The sequence below is a fragment of the Nyctereutes procyonoides genome, unplaced genomic scaffold (genome assembly GCF_905146905.1).
Source record: "Nyctereutes procyonoides isolate TBG_1078 unplaced genomic scaffold, NYPRO_anot_genome, whole genome shotgun sequence".
NCBI classification, from domain to species: Eukaryota; Metazoa; Chordata; class Mammalia; order Carnivora; family Canidae; genus Nyctereutes; species Nyctereutes procyonoides.
In genome coordinates, this window is record NW_026575043.1 from 816151 (window position 1) to 833703 (window position 17553).

General features: G+C 43.3%; 1 protein-coding gene across 2 annotated transcripts; it reads right to left on the reverse strand.

Moving 5' to 3' along the window:
- Window positions 1-1417: 1417 nt before the first annotated feature.
- On the reverse strand, window positions 1418-17291 carry ZKSCAN8 (zinc finger with KRAB and SCAN domains 8). Of its 2 annotated transcripts, XM_055323189.1 has the most exons (7): window positions 17138-17291; window positions 12305-12827; window positions 11560-11698; window positions 9073-9164; window positions 8461-8584; window positions 7422-7465; window positions 1418-7133 (listed from the first exon to the last, which is right to left on the reverse strand). In XM_055323189.1, the coding sequence occupies exons 2-7, from the start codon at window positions 12719-12721 to the stop codon at window positions 6504-6506; spliced, it is 1446 nt and encodes a 481-aa protein (XP_055179164.1). In that variant the 5' UTR covers window positions 12722-12827; window positions 17138-17291; the 3' UTR covers window positions 1418-6503. The 2 variants fall into 2 exon arrangements, with proteins under 2 accessions (XP_055179164.1, XP_055179163.1); XM_055323188.1 differs by having other exon boundaries at window positions 1418-7465.
- Between the last annotated feature and the right edge of the window lie 262 nt (window positions 17292-17553).

Below are 17553 nucleotides of genomic sequence, written 5' to 3' on the forward strand. Positions count from 1 at the left end.
GTGGCCAGGGTCCTGCTGTGCTGGCACACCTAGCAGGACATGCAGGAGGGCAAGAAGCCCAGGGAGGATTGTCTCTCCCAACAATGGCACAGAATTACAATGTAAAATGTGGGATGCCTGGGTGGCTCAGCGGGTGAGCATCTGCCTTTGGCCTCAGGGAATGATCCCAGAGTCCTGGGATCAAGTTTCACATCCGGCTCCCCGCAGGAAGCCTGCTTCTCCCTCTGCCTATGTCTCTTATGAATAAACAAAATCTTAAAAAACAAAACTTTTAATTGGAATGCTAAGTATTCCTATCTCTTCTTTCTCCCTATATACCCCAAATATATCTAGACCAGGTAATTTATTTTGTTGTGGGGACTCTTTGGGCATGCAGGATGTTGAGCAGCATCCCTCGCCTCAATCTGCTAGATAGATGCCAGTAGCATCTCAACTGTTCACTGATGGTACAACCGAAAATATCTCCAGATGTTACCAATATTCTCCAATCGAGAACCGTTGATTTAATTTCAGATACAAAAGTCTATTCTCAAGGACTTCTGCAATGGTAACTTTAAAACACAGTAATCTCTAGTCTCCTATTCTTTTTTTTTTAGATTTTATTTATTTATTCATGAGAGACACAGAGAGAGAGGAAGAGACACAGGCAGAGGGAAAAGCAGGCTCCACACAGGGAGCCAGACATGGGACTCGATCCTGGGTCTCCAGGATCAGGCCCTGGGCTGCAGGCAGCACTAAACCGCTGCGCCACTGGGGCTGCCCTAGTTTCCTATTCCTATTTTCTTCCTGAATGAATAAATAAATTTGGCCAAACAAATGAAGAGCTTCGTATTTCAGTTTTCACATATATATATTCTAAAATTGGGATTTAAAAGAAAGAAAGTTGGGATTTTTTAAAAATATTTTTTTATTATTCATGAGAGACACACAGAGAGAGGCAGAGACACAGGCAGAGGGAGAAGCAGGGTCCATCCAGGGAGCCTGACATGGAACTCGATCCCGGGTCTCCAGGATCAGGCCCTGGGCTGAAGGCAATGCTAAACCGCTGAGGCACCCGGGGTGCCCTAAAGTTGGATTTTTTTTTTTTTTTTAGGATTTTATTAACTTATTTGAGAGAGCCCAAGAGCGAGCAGGGGGAGAGGCAGGGAAAGAGGGAGCAGCAGACTCCCTGCTGAGCACTGAGCCCCATGCAAGGCTCAATCCCATGACATGGAGATCATGACCTGAGCCAAAGTCAGATGCTTAACCGACTGACCCATCCAGGTGCCCCAAAAGTTGGAATTTTTTAGTCTTAGTCTGAGGAACAGTTATAGATATGGTACAGAAAGAAGTCTACCTACAAAGTGGTAAGACAGACACATAACCTTGCAAACAGCTTATAAATTTCTGTAGATAACTTCATAAATGAGCCACACAATGATTTGACAAGCATTTATTAAACACCTACTGAGTGCTCAGCACTGTACTAGGCACTGGGGGGGGGTGCAGAGATACAAATGTAAAAGCTATTATCCTGCCCTCAAGGAGCTTACAATTTAATTTTGGAAATGAATACAAATGAAACTACAATACAGAGTGCTAGAAAATAATTACAAAGCAACATATTAGTAAGTACATGGACCACAGTACAAACTCAAGGGATAAGTGCTGCGGCAACACAGGAGAAGGGATGTCTCCATGTGAGGTGAAGTCAGGGAGAGCTCACTCAGAAAATATAAAGAAGCTAGGCTTGAAGGGAGTGATGAACAAGAGCTGGGGCCAAAAAACAATCCACACAAAAGACACTAGATGAGAAAGGCACAGGGGCAAGGGCTTGTAAGACAAGTTTGAACACGAGTCGAGGTGAATATGCTGGAGAATGAGGCTAGGGCAGATTAAGCACAAAGGGCAAAGTAATGGGAGATTCGAACACCAGTGCTCTGATAAGAATTATCTGCTGAATGTTCTTGACTGGAAATGGATTGGAGGGGCAGCCCCGGTGATGCAGCGGTTTAGCGCTGCCTGCAGCCCGGGGTGTGATCCTGGAGACCCAGGATTGAGTCCCATATTGGGCTTCCTGCAGGGAGCCTGCTTCTCCCTCTGCCTGTGTCTCTGCCTCTCTCTTTGCTCTCTCTGAATGAATAAATAAATAAATCTTAAAAAAAAAAAAAAAGGAAAATGGATTGGAGGAGGATCACCATTACAGGAAGCATTATAGGATGGGGATCTTGAAAGCAAGGGAATTAGAAAGAAATTACAATTACCTAGGCCTCAGATGATACTATATCTGCAGAAGGCTGCAAGGGGATGGCAAAAATGTAAAAGATCCAGCCTCAAGGATAAAACTAAGAACTGGAATGTAGAGTGGAGAGCAGAAAAAGAATAAAAGACAATTCAAGATGGGGGAAAAGAAATATGAAGTACAGGGTGCCTGGTTGGCTCAGTCAGGGGAGCACGGGACTCCATCTTAGGGTGGTGAGTTTTAGCCCCACATTGGGCTTGGAGCCCACTTAAAAAAATATGCAAGGCAGGGAGTCTATTCAGGCTAAAGAACCTAAGCTATAATGCCTATTTAAAAGGAAGATGGGAGTGAGGGACAAGAGTGATGAGATCAGTTTTCAAATACTAAGCTGTGTAGCTATCTGACCCACAAAGTAGGAAATATTAAGTTACTGAAATACAGAAGATAAGTGTAAACAATCAAAATAGAAGTGAATATAGAAAAAATACTGGATAAAATCAAGGCATGGGGGTTATTTTCAGTGGAGAGGAGAAAAAAGACAAAGAAAGAAAAGCTAGAAATTGAGAGGAAAATGACCAAAAAAAAAAAAAAAAAAAAAAGATCCCACAAGCCAAGTAAGAGAATTCCTGAGATGCAGCGTAACTCAACAGTATGAAAACAGATCAACAAGGACAAGAACTAAGAAAAGGCATATTTATCCATAGGACACTTCAGTGCAATATTGAGTACAAAAGCTAGTAAGAAGTTTCAAGAGTACATTAATGAGAAAATGGGGTTAACGATGATGGATAGTGATGGATAGTAGGTTTGAAAAACCATGACTGATAGAAGAAAGAGAACGGCAGTTGGAAATGTGCAGTGAAGTTGAAGGTTTTCCACATTTATGCTGTAGGTAAACTTAACTACTGTCATCCCAATTGACCATACATGCCTGGCCTGGCACAGGGATATTTCATTTCCCTCCAATTTCAATTTTAGTTTCCTGGGGCAGGTTAGAGAGAAATGTACTCAAATCTGTATATTATTGCTTTATCCTCTGAGTTACTCTTTTAAACATGTTTTACTTGTACCATTTAGTTTTCTAGTACTACAAAGCATCAAAAGTATCATTTAAAGATACAGTTATCAACTAGAATGACATTTTCAACCCATTCTCCAATAACTGCAATGGATTTGCACACTGTACATTCCCTTCCCCAGTAGCTCTATGGCAAGGGGTACAGAATTTTCAAACGGCTGGCCAGGGTCAGGGTGTTCATTAAAGACGTGGTAGCACAGTGATCAGCACAGGCTCAAGAATCTAATCCTGTAGGGAAGAGTCCCTGCTCTGTCACTTCCCCAGCTACATAACCTTGGTCAACTCGCCTCTCTAAGTCTATTTTCCTCGTCTATAATATATGGGATATAATATGTCATAACCAAGAGAAATACTTAGCATAGGGCTTGGCACACAGTAAGTGCTTAATAAATGTCACCTATGACTATTTAGAGTCTCAGGACTAAGAGTAATGCTAACTGCTCTATATGGGGAACATCCACATTCTAGCGCTACCTTGCTCAATGGTGGAAATCATTGTAATCTATTAAGACGTGTCTTCTGTGACTAAGTTGGATGGCAGCAGAGTTACAGAAGAACTACTTTATCATGCTAAAATGAAAAGATCATGATGGGAGAAGAAAGTACTGGTCAACAGTTCATTTCAGATTAAGAGTGTAAAAATAGAATCTGCAGGATATAAGAACTTAGCACACATCACCCAGTCAGGAGCTCACAATAAGGTCATAAAGATCAATACCACTCCAGTGCCAAGAGTAAGAAGTGGAGACCAAGAATGGACTTCTATGTGCGCCCCCGCAAAAACAATAGCCTTTTCTACTTCTTACACTATGTGGCTATTTTTATATGTGGGCTGAGCCAACCTCCATATTTCTTTCAAGTCACAATCTTTCCTCATTCATTTCAGCATCACACTAATCTTCCTGGGCATATTTTCTTTTCTCTGAATTTCTGTCAGATGCTTAGTGATTATAGTTTAAGTAACATGGCTACACATTTCTCTGAGTAGAGAGATATTAGCAGGAATACTTACAGTCATTTTCAGCATGTTGCTCTAAGAGCTTCACTGAAATAAAATACAAGTGCCCCTCTGAACTATGTGGAAGGACTGCATGTATGTGTGCACATATTTTCCCTCTGACAATGTACCATCCTATCTGCACACAGGCAGCACCGGCCTCAGGCAGAACTGGTGTCTTACAGAGGGTAAGGCGTAACTGAAGCAGGGAGCAAGGATCTGGAGACAACCCGATTTATTTGTGGTTTCTTGAAATTTCAAGTACAAGGGAATGAGGAATGGAATTCCCTTCAAGTGCAAGGGAATCTATAGGTCAAAATAAATAAAGGGGGAAGAGTAAGAAAATAAAGGATAACGGAAAGCACTGTATTGAGAGTTAACCAAGGAAACCAGGATGACAAATGACAGGTGGGTATCAAATGACTTAGTGAAACAGGTTTAATTAATAACCTTGATGTTGTTAGTGGCCAGAGTAGGTGACAGCAGAAAAGAGAAGGGATTTTATAGAGAAGGAATTTATGATCCAAAAGGCAGACCTTTATGATGAGAGATCTTAGGACTGATTTTGGAAAAAAAACATCAATTGTAAAATAATTTGATTAGCAAGTGTCCCTGCTTAGAACAGTCAATGGGAAGTTGTGTAACTTCTCTTGGCATGTATCCTATCCCTCTGAATGGGATTAATGGAATCAGTTACAATTCTGAAAGCTGATTTTGGAAAAAAGCCAAAAGTAACCATTACAAATGTGATGAACAAGTGGTTAATGGTCATATTTGGAGGAGTGGTAGCACTACTGGAACAGCAGCACTACCAGGATAATTAGATTAGAAGTACTGAATTTAAAAGACAAACCATGTAGGTGCATAGATTCTGGTGAGTTACTGAAACCAGCCTCATTACTTTATATAACATCCCTTGGTATACTGAGAAAGCCTCCAAGAAGAAAGAAAGTGCCTGGTGATGAGGAGTTAATATTGTGTCTCTGCTGGATTACAGATGGGAGTACACCAGAATTCAGAAGGATGAGGATCTAGGAGGTAAAGTATTTGACAGATCACCACTGTGGACATAGCTAATGGTAAGAACACCTGGAGAATGGAGGGTAAGGTACTAAGGCCATCTAATGAGGTGGGACCAGGGTAATGGCATGAGTGACACAGATCATCAGGTCAGGGGTTTGTGCAGACTGATAAGAACCAGAGAGGACAGTACTGTAACAGGTCAAGAGAGTTGAGTGTATGTTCTTTGTAAGGATTTTTAGGTCTTCTTCACGTACCTGTCTCCTCTTTCTCCCACGTGATGCTGTAATGGGGAGAGTTTAAACACCTGTGCACCACAGTGTACAGTGGGAAGGTGGAAAGGAGAGCCAGAAGTCACCAAAAGGTACAACCACAGAAGCTCAAGAGTACTCAGGCTGAGTCTCCACTCACCTCTTTCTCTGCTTCATTCCCACAACCATCACTTCCTTTGCTGACACAGGTACTGGGGCTGGGGGTGGTGAAGAATACATATAGATGCCCAATGACTCAGTGGAGTCAGTGAAGGTGATATATGAAGAAAAATGCTGGAGTGCTGTTAAAAATATAGCATTCTGAGTTTGTGTGGGAATACAGGTTTCCACTATCAGGAACATTAGAATAAAAACAAGATGCACACTTAAGCATAAATACATTAAGTGCCTGTAAAAATTTCCCTAGAACTAGGTTCTTAGAAAGCTAAATACAAAATAAGTCTCACACAGAGGCTGCTTCAAACTCTAAAGTAGCTTCTCAGATCAGATTTGGAGCACAAGTACACCCTCAGGGGAACCAATGGCAGAAGGGGATCAGAGGAGATGGGAAGCAGCAGAGGAACTAGGAGGTGTAGCCTCTCTCAAACCTACAGCTATTCTCCCAAAACAAAACTAAGTGCCTCCATGACAAGCAACCTGCCCTAATGCTATTGTGTTTCTAAAGGATCCTTTAGGCCATCAGGAGTGCCACTCCTTCAGACACCTCCCAAGACAGTCAACCTAATCCACCTGCATCAAGGCACTGGCCCAAACTACAGAAGAGTTATTCTAACTCCACCACCAATATTAATTCTGACCATGGGTGAGATTGCAATGATGACACACTCTGGCTTTTTACTACACTGAAAGACCTCTCACCAGCATGTGGTTTCTCTCATGTTGAATAATGCCCAAACCAAGACTGTGTTTTTTTCCCTAAACTCCTATGGATTCAGATTTTTCTCCACTGTGGATTCTCTGATGCCGAATGAGACTTGATCTCTGAATAAAGGCTTTCCCACATTCATTACATTGATAGGGCTTCTCCCCTGTGTGAATTCTCAGATGCTGTATGAGGCCAGTGTTCCCATTGAAAGCTTTCCCACATTCTTTACATTTATAGGGTCTTTCTCCAGTGTGGATTCTCTGATGTTCAATAAGGCCTGACTTCTGACTGAAGGCCCTCCCACACTCATTACATTTGTAGGGTTTCTCCCCAGTGTGGCTTCTCTGATGGCCAATAAGATGTGAGCTCCGCCTGAAGGTTTTCCCACACTCATCACACTCATAGGGCTTCTCCCCAGTGTGGATTCTCTGATGTCCAATGAGGTGAGAGCTATGACTGAAGGCCTTCCCACACTCATTACACTCATAGGGTCTCTCCCCACTGTGGATTCTCTGGTGCAGGATCAGGCCCGCGCTCTGACTGAAGGCCTTTCCACACTGATTGCACTGATACGGCTTCTCCCCAGTATGGATTCTCTGGTGCAGGATCAGGCCTGTGTTCTGACTGAAGGCTTTCCCACACTCCTTACAGTGATAGCGCTTTACTTTGTTGTGGATATCCTGATGGGAAAGAAGGGCTGATCTGTAACTGAAGGCTTTACCACACACATTACATTGGTAGGGTTTCTCCCCAGTGTGGATTCTCCAGTGGCGAACAAGGCCTGAGCTCTGAGCAAAGCTCTTCCCACATTCATCACATTTATGTCGTCTCTCCTGGGTGGGATTTCCCCGCTGCCTTTCTAATCTGCCCAGAAAATCTCGGGTTTCTCCATGCTCAAGACCCCCGATAACATCCCCGTTGCATCTGGCAGCTGTCTCTCCATGTGGTTGGATTCCAGTAGATATTACCTGTTTTGAAGCTAATTCCCTGTTCTCATTCCTGGTCTCACCACCTGAAATGAAAATGTGAAAAACATCAAGCTAAAGTCACTTTCTATTCTCTATGTTAAAAAAGAATCAAACATAAGGGAAACACATGGAAAACTAGCAGTAAACACAAAGCTTCCATCTGTCTCCAAATGCTGTCATAGAGGGAGATGAAAGCAGGGTCTAGCACAAGCCCCACAGGCCAAATGGGGAAGAAGTGCCATAAAGAAAGAGGGATAAAGAAAGATGGGCAGCCCCGGTGGGGCAGTGGTTTAGTGCCACCTGCAGCCCAGGGTATGATCCTGGAGACCCTGGATCGAGTCCCACATCGGGCTCCCTGCGTGGAGCCTGCTTCTCCCTCTGCCTGTGTCTCTGCCTCTCTCTCCATGTCTCTATGAATAAATAAGTAAAATCTTTTTTTTTAAGATTAATTTATTTATGAGAAACACAGAGGGGGGGGGCAGAGACACAGGCAGAGAGAAAAGCAGGCTCCACGCAGGGAGCCCGATGTGGGACTCGATCCTAGGTCTCCAGGATCACACCCTGGCCTGCAGGCGGCACTAAACCGCTGCGCCACCGGGGCTGCCCTAAATAAATAAAATCTTAAAAAAAAAAAAAGAAAGAGAAAGAAAAGAAAGAGGGATGTTGGGAGGGCACTAAAGCAGGGAAGGGATCACCTGAGGAGAAGTTAGGGAGTGGGAAGAAATATGGAACCGCTGAAGAACCTAACGAGACAGAAAGGGAAAAAAGCCGCAGTCACTGAAAGGGCAGAAGCACAACAGCCTAACAGGGTGAAATCTAGGTAAGTATTCTACAGGCCTGGGAGCAGAAGAAATAACTCCAATTGCATACAGAACAGTACACAAAAGGAGTCCTGGACTGGAGAACAGAAATCCATCTTAGAGCATTGTTTCTGTTAGGTTAGTTCTTGAGTTCCTCAACAATGTCTCTCAGGAAGATCACAGCTACTATCACATAACAAAACACCTTAATTGATAACAATAACCAGAGCTCTCCTTACCCAGGGAGAACATGTTTCTGTAATTCTCTGGCCTATTATCTCTACTGGGATCCTTCTGTGATGGATCAAGAAGCCACTCCTCTCGAATTAGGGACACAGCCATGTCTTCGATCTTCTCCAAAGTCTGAAACAAAACAAAATCCCCATGTGGGACCGGGACTATTCTACAGGTCAAGCTCAGAGTATCAGAGATCCGCCAGGGTTGGAGAGGATCAAGGGGTAGGAACATACTGTGTAAAGGGATCTAAAGCAGCTTGGAGGAAGAGGGAAATGCACCAGATTTATTGGGGGAAAATCAAGAATCATGCAAAAAGGGACCCCCCTGGATGGCTCAGCGGTTGAGCACGCCTGCCTTCGGCCCAGGGCATAATCCTGGAATCCCAGGATTGAGTCCCACATTAGGCTCCCTGCGTGGAGCCTGCTTTTCTCTCTGCCTATGTCTCTGCCTCTCTCTCTGTCTCTTATGAATTAAAAAGAAAAAGAATCATGGAACAAGAATTTGGGGCAAGTTTCTTGGTCAATACTGGTACAGCGAGTCCAGACATAAGGTAGATGCCACTATTGCTGCTGAAACCCCAGAGCTGGGGTTCAGTGAGAAGCAGTACAACTCACCTGGAACCCTGCTGTGAGAAGTGTTGCTGTCATCTCCTGGTCTCCAGGACTTCCTTTCTGGGAAGGCGTAGGACTCTGAGAAGTAGAGATGGCTGAGAGAGAAAAAAGGAGCTGAGTGAGACCAGCCCTGTCCCACATTTGCAGCAGTCAGAGCTAACTCATTCCAAAGATGCTTGCATTTCAAAACATATGCATATCAGATTTTGCACATAAAATGCTGAGGGGCCCCTGGCTGGCTTGGTAGGTAGAGAATGCAGTTCTTGATCTCCGGATTATAAATTCAAGCCCCAAGCTGGGTCCAGAGATTGCTTAAGTAAACTTTTAAAAATAACACATACATATGTAAATATATTTGTTTTTTTTTTTAATAAAAAGAATAAAATAAAATGCTGATATCTTGAGCATTGGGTCTATACCTATGGTTGCCCACAACACATCTGCTCTTGCATGTCCTACTCAGCCTCAAATTGAATGTCAAAAATAGAGTACTGGTTTCCTAACAGGAACTGCTTTACAATTTATTTTCTCCCACCAAAGCTACATTCTATTCTTGTGCTTCTGTACAGAGTTTATTTAGGTCTTGATCTCTTGGCAAATGGAATAGAAGAAATTTCTCTCTATTAACTCTATTACCTTTCTGAAATGTCTACCATGACTGCCAGTATCTGCTTCCTAGAGATACCAGACAATGCAATACCAAAATTAACCGACTACTGTGTCTTGGACAACAGGCTTTAGAATTTTAGACAAGAATCATATGACTAGCTGAAACTGTTTCTATGTTGTTCCTTTAGAAATATTAAAAATCCATTTATGAAACAAATTGCTTTAAACCACATAAGTGAAACAGTAAAAAAAAAAAAAAAAGTGAAACAGTAAGAAATCCAGACCAAGTATGAGACGAGTCTAGAATATCTTGTTCTGTAAGAAGGTAAGAAATTCTCAAAAATAATGGAGAAATGTCAAAAGGATGCAGGAGTCAGCCAGAGGGGCCTCCTCTGACCAAATCTGAGACAATTTACCCATAAAAATAAACATAGTAACAAATAAAAACAGATATTTTATTTCTGAAATAAAATAAGAATTTATGAGTCCATACTGACAAATTTTAATAAAATAAAATAAAATGGGGAGGAGAGAACACTCTCTATTACAACAAATACATGTAGAAGGAATGACACAGAAAATCATCATTTTCTAAGTTTTAGTAATAATCACTTAGTCAAGAAGCATCAGTGAATATTAAAACTAGTGTTTCAGCAACAGAAGCTTAATGAAGACAAGAGACTCAAGAGGATCTTGCCACAAATTATTAACTACAAAGAGAAAAATATTAACTTTATAATGACTAACCTAGCAAGAATAACCTTAACTAAGTCATCAAAAATACCAACAGCCTGGGTGGCTCAGCAGTTTAGCGCCACCTTCAGCCCAGGGCCTGATCCTGGAGACCTGGGATCGAGTCCCACACTGGGCTCCCTACATGGAACCTGCTTCTCCCTCTGCCTGTGTCTGTCTCTCTCTGTGTCTCTCATGAATAAATAAAATCTTCAAAAAAATAAAACAAAAAAAAAAAAAACAGGAATGGGACAAATTTCTGCTGTACTGCAGAGGTGGCGGCAATAGCACTTCTGGGGTACTCCTACCACATACACACAACTGGAATTTACACATAAGGAAACATCACACAAGCCCAAATTGCAGTCATTTTGTAAAAGAACCGACCTGTACTTATCAGAATTGTCAAGGTCATGAAAGGCAAATGGCTGAGAAACTATTCCAAATTAAAGGCATCTACAGAGACACAACTGACTACAAAGGATAATCCTGGACTGGACTCTGGAAGAACATTATTGGGACAACTGGCAAAACAAAAATATAAACTGTGGACCAGATTAGTACTGTATCAGCATTACATTTCCTAACTGTGATGCATTTATTGAGGCTATCCAAGAAAATGTTCTTGCATGAGGAATCATATACTGAAATAGTTTCAAAGAAAGTGACATATTACCAACAAAACCACAAAAATAACTATGTTGTTAATACACTGGGATAACAGAAACGTGTGAAGATATAAAAATCCCCGAATTCTTTAATTTGTTCATGAATTTAGCAATGGGACTGACAATCTGTATTTGAAGCCTACAAAAACACAGAAACTCTACTTGCTGGTTCTCTAGGAACTCAACAGGCACTTCCTTTCTTTTTTTTTTAGTGTTTATTTTATTTTTTTAATTTATTTATTTATGATAGTCACACACAGAGAGAGAGAGAGAGAGAGAGAGAGAGAGAGAGAGAGGCAGAGACACAGGCTGAGGGAGAAGCAGGCTCCATGCACCGGGAGCCCGACGTGGGACTCGATCCCGGGTCTCCAGGATCGCGTCCTGGGCCAAAGGCAGGCGCCAAACCGCTGCGCCACCCAGGGATCCCCCCTCCTTTCTTTTCTTACTCCTCCTTCCTCGTCAATGAGATCTGGCCCCTCACCTCTCTCTTGTGACCCTTGGGGCACCAGAGATTTATGCTGGGCTGCTACAGGTCGGAGCTGAGTATGTGGAAGCTCTGGTGCAGACTCTGAATTCACTACCTCTTCCCAGAGTCCATGTCCATGTGCACGGGCTGGGACCTGAAAACAATGGGACAGTTGCATTACAAGGAATTCCTTTGTCAAAGGAAGCGAACAGCATAAGGGGACCCAGGCACACCTATAGGCATATATGCTTGTTAAAGGAAGCAGAATTTCACCTACTTCCTAGGAGCAGTGAGAACACAAACATGTTGATTAGCACAGAAAGGCATCATTTCTGCTGACGCCCTCCCTTCCTGCCATTCTGCACATGTAATGTATGGAAAGAATGATAAACAGAAACTTAAAGCAGTGCTATTTAGCAGAAAAAACTTTGGTAATGCCTAGGAAACTGAGGTCTGGTCTCAGATCTACCTTTAATTATGTGTCCAGAGTAATTCAAGTAACAAGCTCTCTACATATTAGTTTCCCATCTGGCAAAGAGGAATAATAATAGTTGCCAAGAATGTTACAAGGATAAAAAAATGTATACATAGCCTTCACAAAAATAAAAAGAACTCTACAAATACAAGCCACATGGCACTAGACCTATCTTCATCCTCCTACAACAGAAATGGATCCAGCCTTTCTCCTGTTGTGGTGCCAATATTCCTCCAGCCAGGTTCCAGACCACCCAGTCACAGCATGCACACTCCTTTTACTTACTGGCCGGCCTAATATATCAATCTGCCTTTCCAAATCCTCCAATAGGGTTACCACCTCCTCTCCGTTCTCTAGCTGATGTTCCTTAACCAGAGTTTGGAGCTCCTCAGGCAGGATGGTCAAGAACTGCTCTAGCACTAGTAACTCCAAGATCTGCTCCTTGGTGTTCAAATCTGGCCTCAGCCACTGATGGCACAGTGCACGGAGCTGGATCAGAGCTTCTCGGGGTCCTAATGTCTCCTGGTAGCATAACTTCCTGAAGCGCAGGCGAAACAGCTCTTGGCCAGGAGGGTTCTTTTCATGCAGACTAGATTCCTGGTCCCAGCCATGATCTTCCTCTACCTTGACGATTACCAAGTCGTCTTCTGGAGCTTGGTCTGGTGTGGATGGGGCTAACGATTTTCTTGATTCTGCTGCCATTTAGGGCTGGAAAAGCTCGGGATACTTGTTTCCACTATCTTTTTTATCTTAAGAGAAGAACTTTCCAAGGATCTCTTCTGTAAGGGCAATTCTTAGGGTAGAGAAACTGTCAAACAACATTAAAGCAAGTCAAAGGTCATAGTAATTTACTAAGGCGTCTTAACAAGCTCCTTACCGCAACACATACCTCATGGCTCAGTCATTTAAGTGATCCCTCCACTGTCCCAGAAGTAACTCCTTCCCTAACTTTCTGCCATGCCAAACACCCATCTGAGGAATATTCCCTTCCTTCTGCTTCCTCTCCTTAGGGATGGGGAATACAGCAAAGTCAGGAAACTATGCAGAGTGGGTCTAATTGAAGGTCTGCATTTAACCTCAGCTGGCCCTCAATGAAGCTGATTTAACTCTTTCAGCATTTGCTACACCAGCTATACTGTTATAACACACTTCAGCTCTCAGCCTATCCCTCGCCCTCAACAGAGGAAACTAATTTTTTTAAAAAAATATTTTATTTATTTATGAGACACAGAGAGAGAGAGAGACACAGGCAGAGGGAGAAGCAGGCTCCTCACAGGGACCCCAATGCAAGACTCGATCCCGTGACTCAGGATCACGCCCTGAGCCAAAGGCAGATGCTCAACCATTGAGCCACCCAGGCATCCTGAGGAGACTAATTTCTATATAATCTAGCTCAAGGTATTGTCCAGAACTGTCCTAACACCATGCTCTTCTCCACCTAACAGCATTATCCTACTGTGCTTTCCATCCTCCCTCCTGTCTCAAGGCTAACTACTACTTCTACTGCAGACCTTATCTCCCTCTACAACTCTTTGGAGCACTGGCCCTGCCTCTCCAAAGAACCTACAGTTCCTAACCACACATGTAACCGAGAAGTCTAGTCCTACACAATAATGAACTTTTACAGTGTTTTATAAATAAAATCATACAGTAGGTACCCTTTTGAGTCTGGCATCTTTCACTTAGCATAATCCATGAGATCATCAATATTGTTGACTGTATCAGCAGTTTGTTCCTTATATGGATGTACGTTTATCCATTCTTCAGTTGAGAGATCTCTCAAATCATTTTCAGTTTTTGACAATTACAAATAAAACCACTATGAACATCTGGATGTTGAGTTTTAGTGTGAACAAGTTTTCATTTCACTTGAGCAAATATCTAAAACTGCTGGGTCATACGGTTAAGTATAATTTTATAAGAAACTGCAAAACTGTCCTCTAATGTGGCTATAACACTCTGCATTCCACTAGCTATGTGAGAACTGCTGTTGCTCTATCCTGACAAGCATTTGATACTGTTTTACTTTTAACTTTAGATATCCATTGAGTGTGTAATGATATCTTACTATGGTTTTATTTATTATCTTACTTTTTTATTTTTAACCACTCTCTGGTGCTGCACTATGGTTTTAATTTGCATTTTTCGGGACGCCTGGGTGGCTCAGTGGTTGGGCATCTGCCTTCAGCCCAGGACATGATCCCGGGTCTGGGGATCGAGTCCAGCATCGGGCTCCCTGTGTGGAGCCTGCTTCTCCCTCTGCCTATGTCTCTCTCATGAGTAAATAAAAAAAATAAAATCTCTAAAAAGAAAAAAAAAACACAACACACTAGCCATAAATACAAAATACTTCAATGTTAACTGTGCACCATTTGAGAATTTTATGTTAAGATATTAAATACATCAACATTGGGATCCCTGGGTGGCTCAGCAGTTTAGCACCGCCTTCAGCCCAGGGCGTGATCCTGGAGTCCCGGGATCAAGCCCCACGTTGGGTTCCCTGCATGGAGCCTGCTTCTCCCTCTGCCTGTGTCTCTGCCTCTCTTTCTCTCTCTCTCTCATGAATAAATAAATAAAATCTTTTAAAAAAAATAAATACATCAACATCATATTAAATGATAACAAAGTCTCAAGAGTAAGACCCATAGAAGTCATTTAATTACCAGATTTATTCATAATTTATACCAAATCAGCCAACCAGTCTTGTTCATTCTCCATCCTGATTATTCTTTTTAGTAGTTCATTTTCTACTTTTTAGTCTCTTCCTTCTCCAATCAGGTTTTTGACAATTACAACCTATAATCAAGTACAAAGATATGGACTACAAAATTAATCTATTATGTACCCTTTTCTCAGTTTCATGTATACACATCTGCATTAAATTGGTAAGCATTTTATGCATAAAGACTGCTTCTTACATCTTCTCTTAAGAACACTGGTCAAGGGATCCCTGGGTGGCGCAGCGGTTTGGCGCTTGCCTTTGGCCCAGGGCGCGATCCTGGAGACCCGGGATCGAATCCCACGTCGGGCTCCCGGTGCATGGAGCCTGCTTCTCCCTCTGCCTCTGCCTCTCTCTATCTCTCTGTGACTATCATAAATAAATAAAAATTAAAAAAAAATTAAAAAAAAAAAAAGAACACTGGTCAAGGAGCACCTGGATAGTTCAGTTGGTTAAGCATGAGACTCTGGGTTTCACCTCAGGTCTTGATCTCACTGTGGAGAGGTCTAGCTGGGGTAGGACTCTGCACTCCGCCTGAAGTCACCTTGAGATTCTTTCTGCCCCTCCCCCCTGAGCTCTCTCTCACTCTTAAATGGGGGTGCTTGGGTGGCTTAGTTAAGTGTCTGCATTTGGTTCAGGTCTTGATCGAGCTCTGTGATGGGCTCCCTGCTCAGCCGGCAGCCTGCTGGTCCCTCTCCCTTCGCCCCTCTCCCCTGTTTGTGCTGGAGGTGCACACGGTCTTAAATAAACAAATTCTTTAAACATAAATAAATAAGTTTTAAAAATATTTTATTTATCTATTCATGAGAGACACAGAGAGAGAAGCAGAGACATAGGCAGAGGGAGAAGCAGGCTCCCTGCAGGGAGCCTGATGTGGAACTCTATCCCAGGATCACCACCTGAACCAAAGACAGAGAACTGAGACACCTCAATATATAGATGTCTCTATATATTGAGACATCTTAAAAACAAAAACAACAACAAACCTGGTTAAGTTTACTGATTTAGGAAGTTAAAACAGCCAATCTGTAAAGTCTGATCTCAAATGCTATATAATCCTGTCAACTACTAAAGGCACAACTCACATTTTATTATTTTTAAAACATTACTTTGTCAGCATTTTAGAGGGAAGAATTATTTATTTCAGAGAGAGAGGGAGAGAAGGGGGGATAGAGGAAGAGAGTGTCTTAAGCAGATTCCTTGCTGAGCCCAGTCTCAGGGGGCTCAATCTCAGGACCTGAACCCAAATCAAGAGTCAGAGGCTTAACCCACTGAACCATCCAGGTGTCCCACAATTCAGATTTTAGTAGCATTCTTTTTTTTAGAGGTGAAAACAAATGTTTTCTTTCTTCAGATTAATTAAGTCTACTTTGGGATATTTGGGAACTTAAAATAAGAAACTTTCCAGGCTTTAAGATCAAGAAAAAAACAGGTGAGGCAAAAACTGTCCTTTAGGGGCACGTGGGTTGAGCGTCTGCCTTCAGCTGAGGTCCAGGACAGGAGTCTTGGAATGGAGTCCTGGTCCCACTCCCCACAGGGAGCCTGCTTCTCTCTCTGCCTAAGTCTCTGCCTCTGTCTCTCATGAATAAACAAAAATCTTAAAAAAAGAGAGAGAGAGAGAGAGAGAAAATCCTGTCCTTTAGAGTTACCTCAAACTGTGGAAGCCAGTTTTAACATCTACCACATGCCACACTCAACCACAGCACAGATTCAAAATACTTAAGCGTTTGTAAAAACAATGATTACTGCATAATGATACTTAAGTACCCAAACAGGAATATGGATCCTTTTTAGTTGGTGGCAGTGGCAGTATTCATGTCGCCTTACAAAATGACTAGTGAGTGACAGGACTGTTGGAAAGGGGGCCCCTCTAGAAGAGTTCCCAGGCATTTACTTTTGTTACCTTTGATAAACGAAATATTCTGTGTAAGGCTGAATTCTCTATTACCCCAAAGTTGTGAAAAACGTGTCTTTTGCAGTCACCCAACCAACATACCACCATTTTCTGAATACACTACAAAGAGCAGAGTAACAGCAAAAGTAGGTTTCCAGGAATAATTAGGGCTTCCAAAAGCAATATATTGCTTTAAAAAAAGGAAGAAAAGAGAAAGTTGTACTATGCAGGAAACGCGAAAGTGCTAAATAATTCAGGGGGTGGAAACAGCTGGATAAAAGGTAACGCGGGGGCGGTTTTCCCGTTTTCATAGACACCCTCACAAAGAAAGGAGCGGAAGAGGGGAGCTATCCCCCATGGGGGGGTCTCAGCGGCCCCGACCCCCACAGTCCGGGCGCCCCCGCCTCTGGGGCTCTCTCCAGACCCTCAGGTCAGTCCCCAGCAGCGGCCTAGTCCGGCCACAAAGAGCTGTCCTCCTCCGCCCGGAGCCCGAACCGTTACTCACCACGAGCTCCAGGGGCAGCACGGGACGGGAAAGGCGGGCTGCATAGGCCGGACGGACCAGGAGGGAAAGGCGGGGAGAAAATCGGGAGAAAGCTGTCGCCGGTCCAGGGCCCTGCAGCCCTAACTTCCAGACCCGCGGAGGCACAACATAGACCAACGCGCATCTTGTCCTGAGGCACTTCCGGAAGCTCTCTAGGAACGCTGGAGGCCTCGAAGCTCTATGGTCGGTCGGCCGGAGCGACGCGCGCGCATCCCTCCGCGGGCCCCAGCTCTCCGGAGCCTGCGTGCCACTCGGTCCGCGGACTGGAGTGGGAAGGTGGGTTCGGGCTGGGGGCCTGGGCACGCAAACAGCCCGGCCGGCCCGTTGCTGCCTCTCTCCAGGCCTCCTGCGCAGACTGCCAGTTGCATGAGGCATTC

Excerpts from the sequence above, each read along its gene's own strand:
- ZKSCAN8 (XM_055323188.1), bottom strand. The coding sequence starts at position 12,721 with ATGGCAGCAGAATCAAGAAAATCGTTAGCCCCATCCACACCAGACCAA. Across the intron at positions 9,165-11,559 it reads CCAAGGGTCACAAGAGAGAG|CCATCTCTACTTCTCAGAGT; the intron begins GTGAGGGGCCAG and ends TTTCTCTCTCAG. Across the intron at positions 8,585-9,072 it reads TTCTCACAGCAGGGTTCCAG|ACTTTGGAGAAGATCGAAGA; the intron begins GTGAGTTGTACT and ends GTTTTGTTTCAG.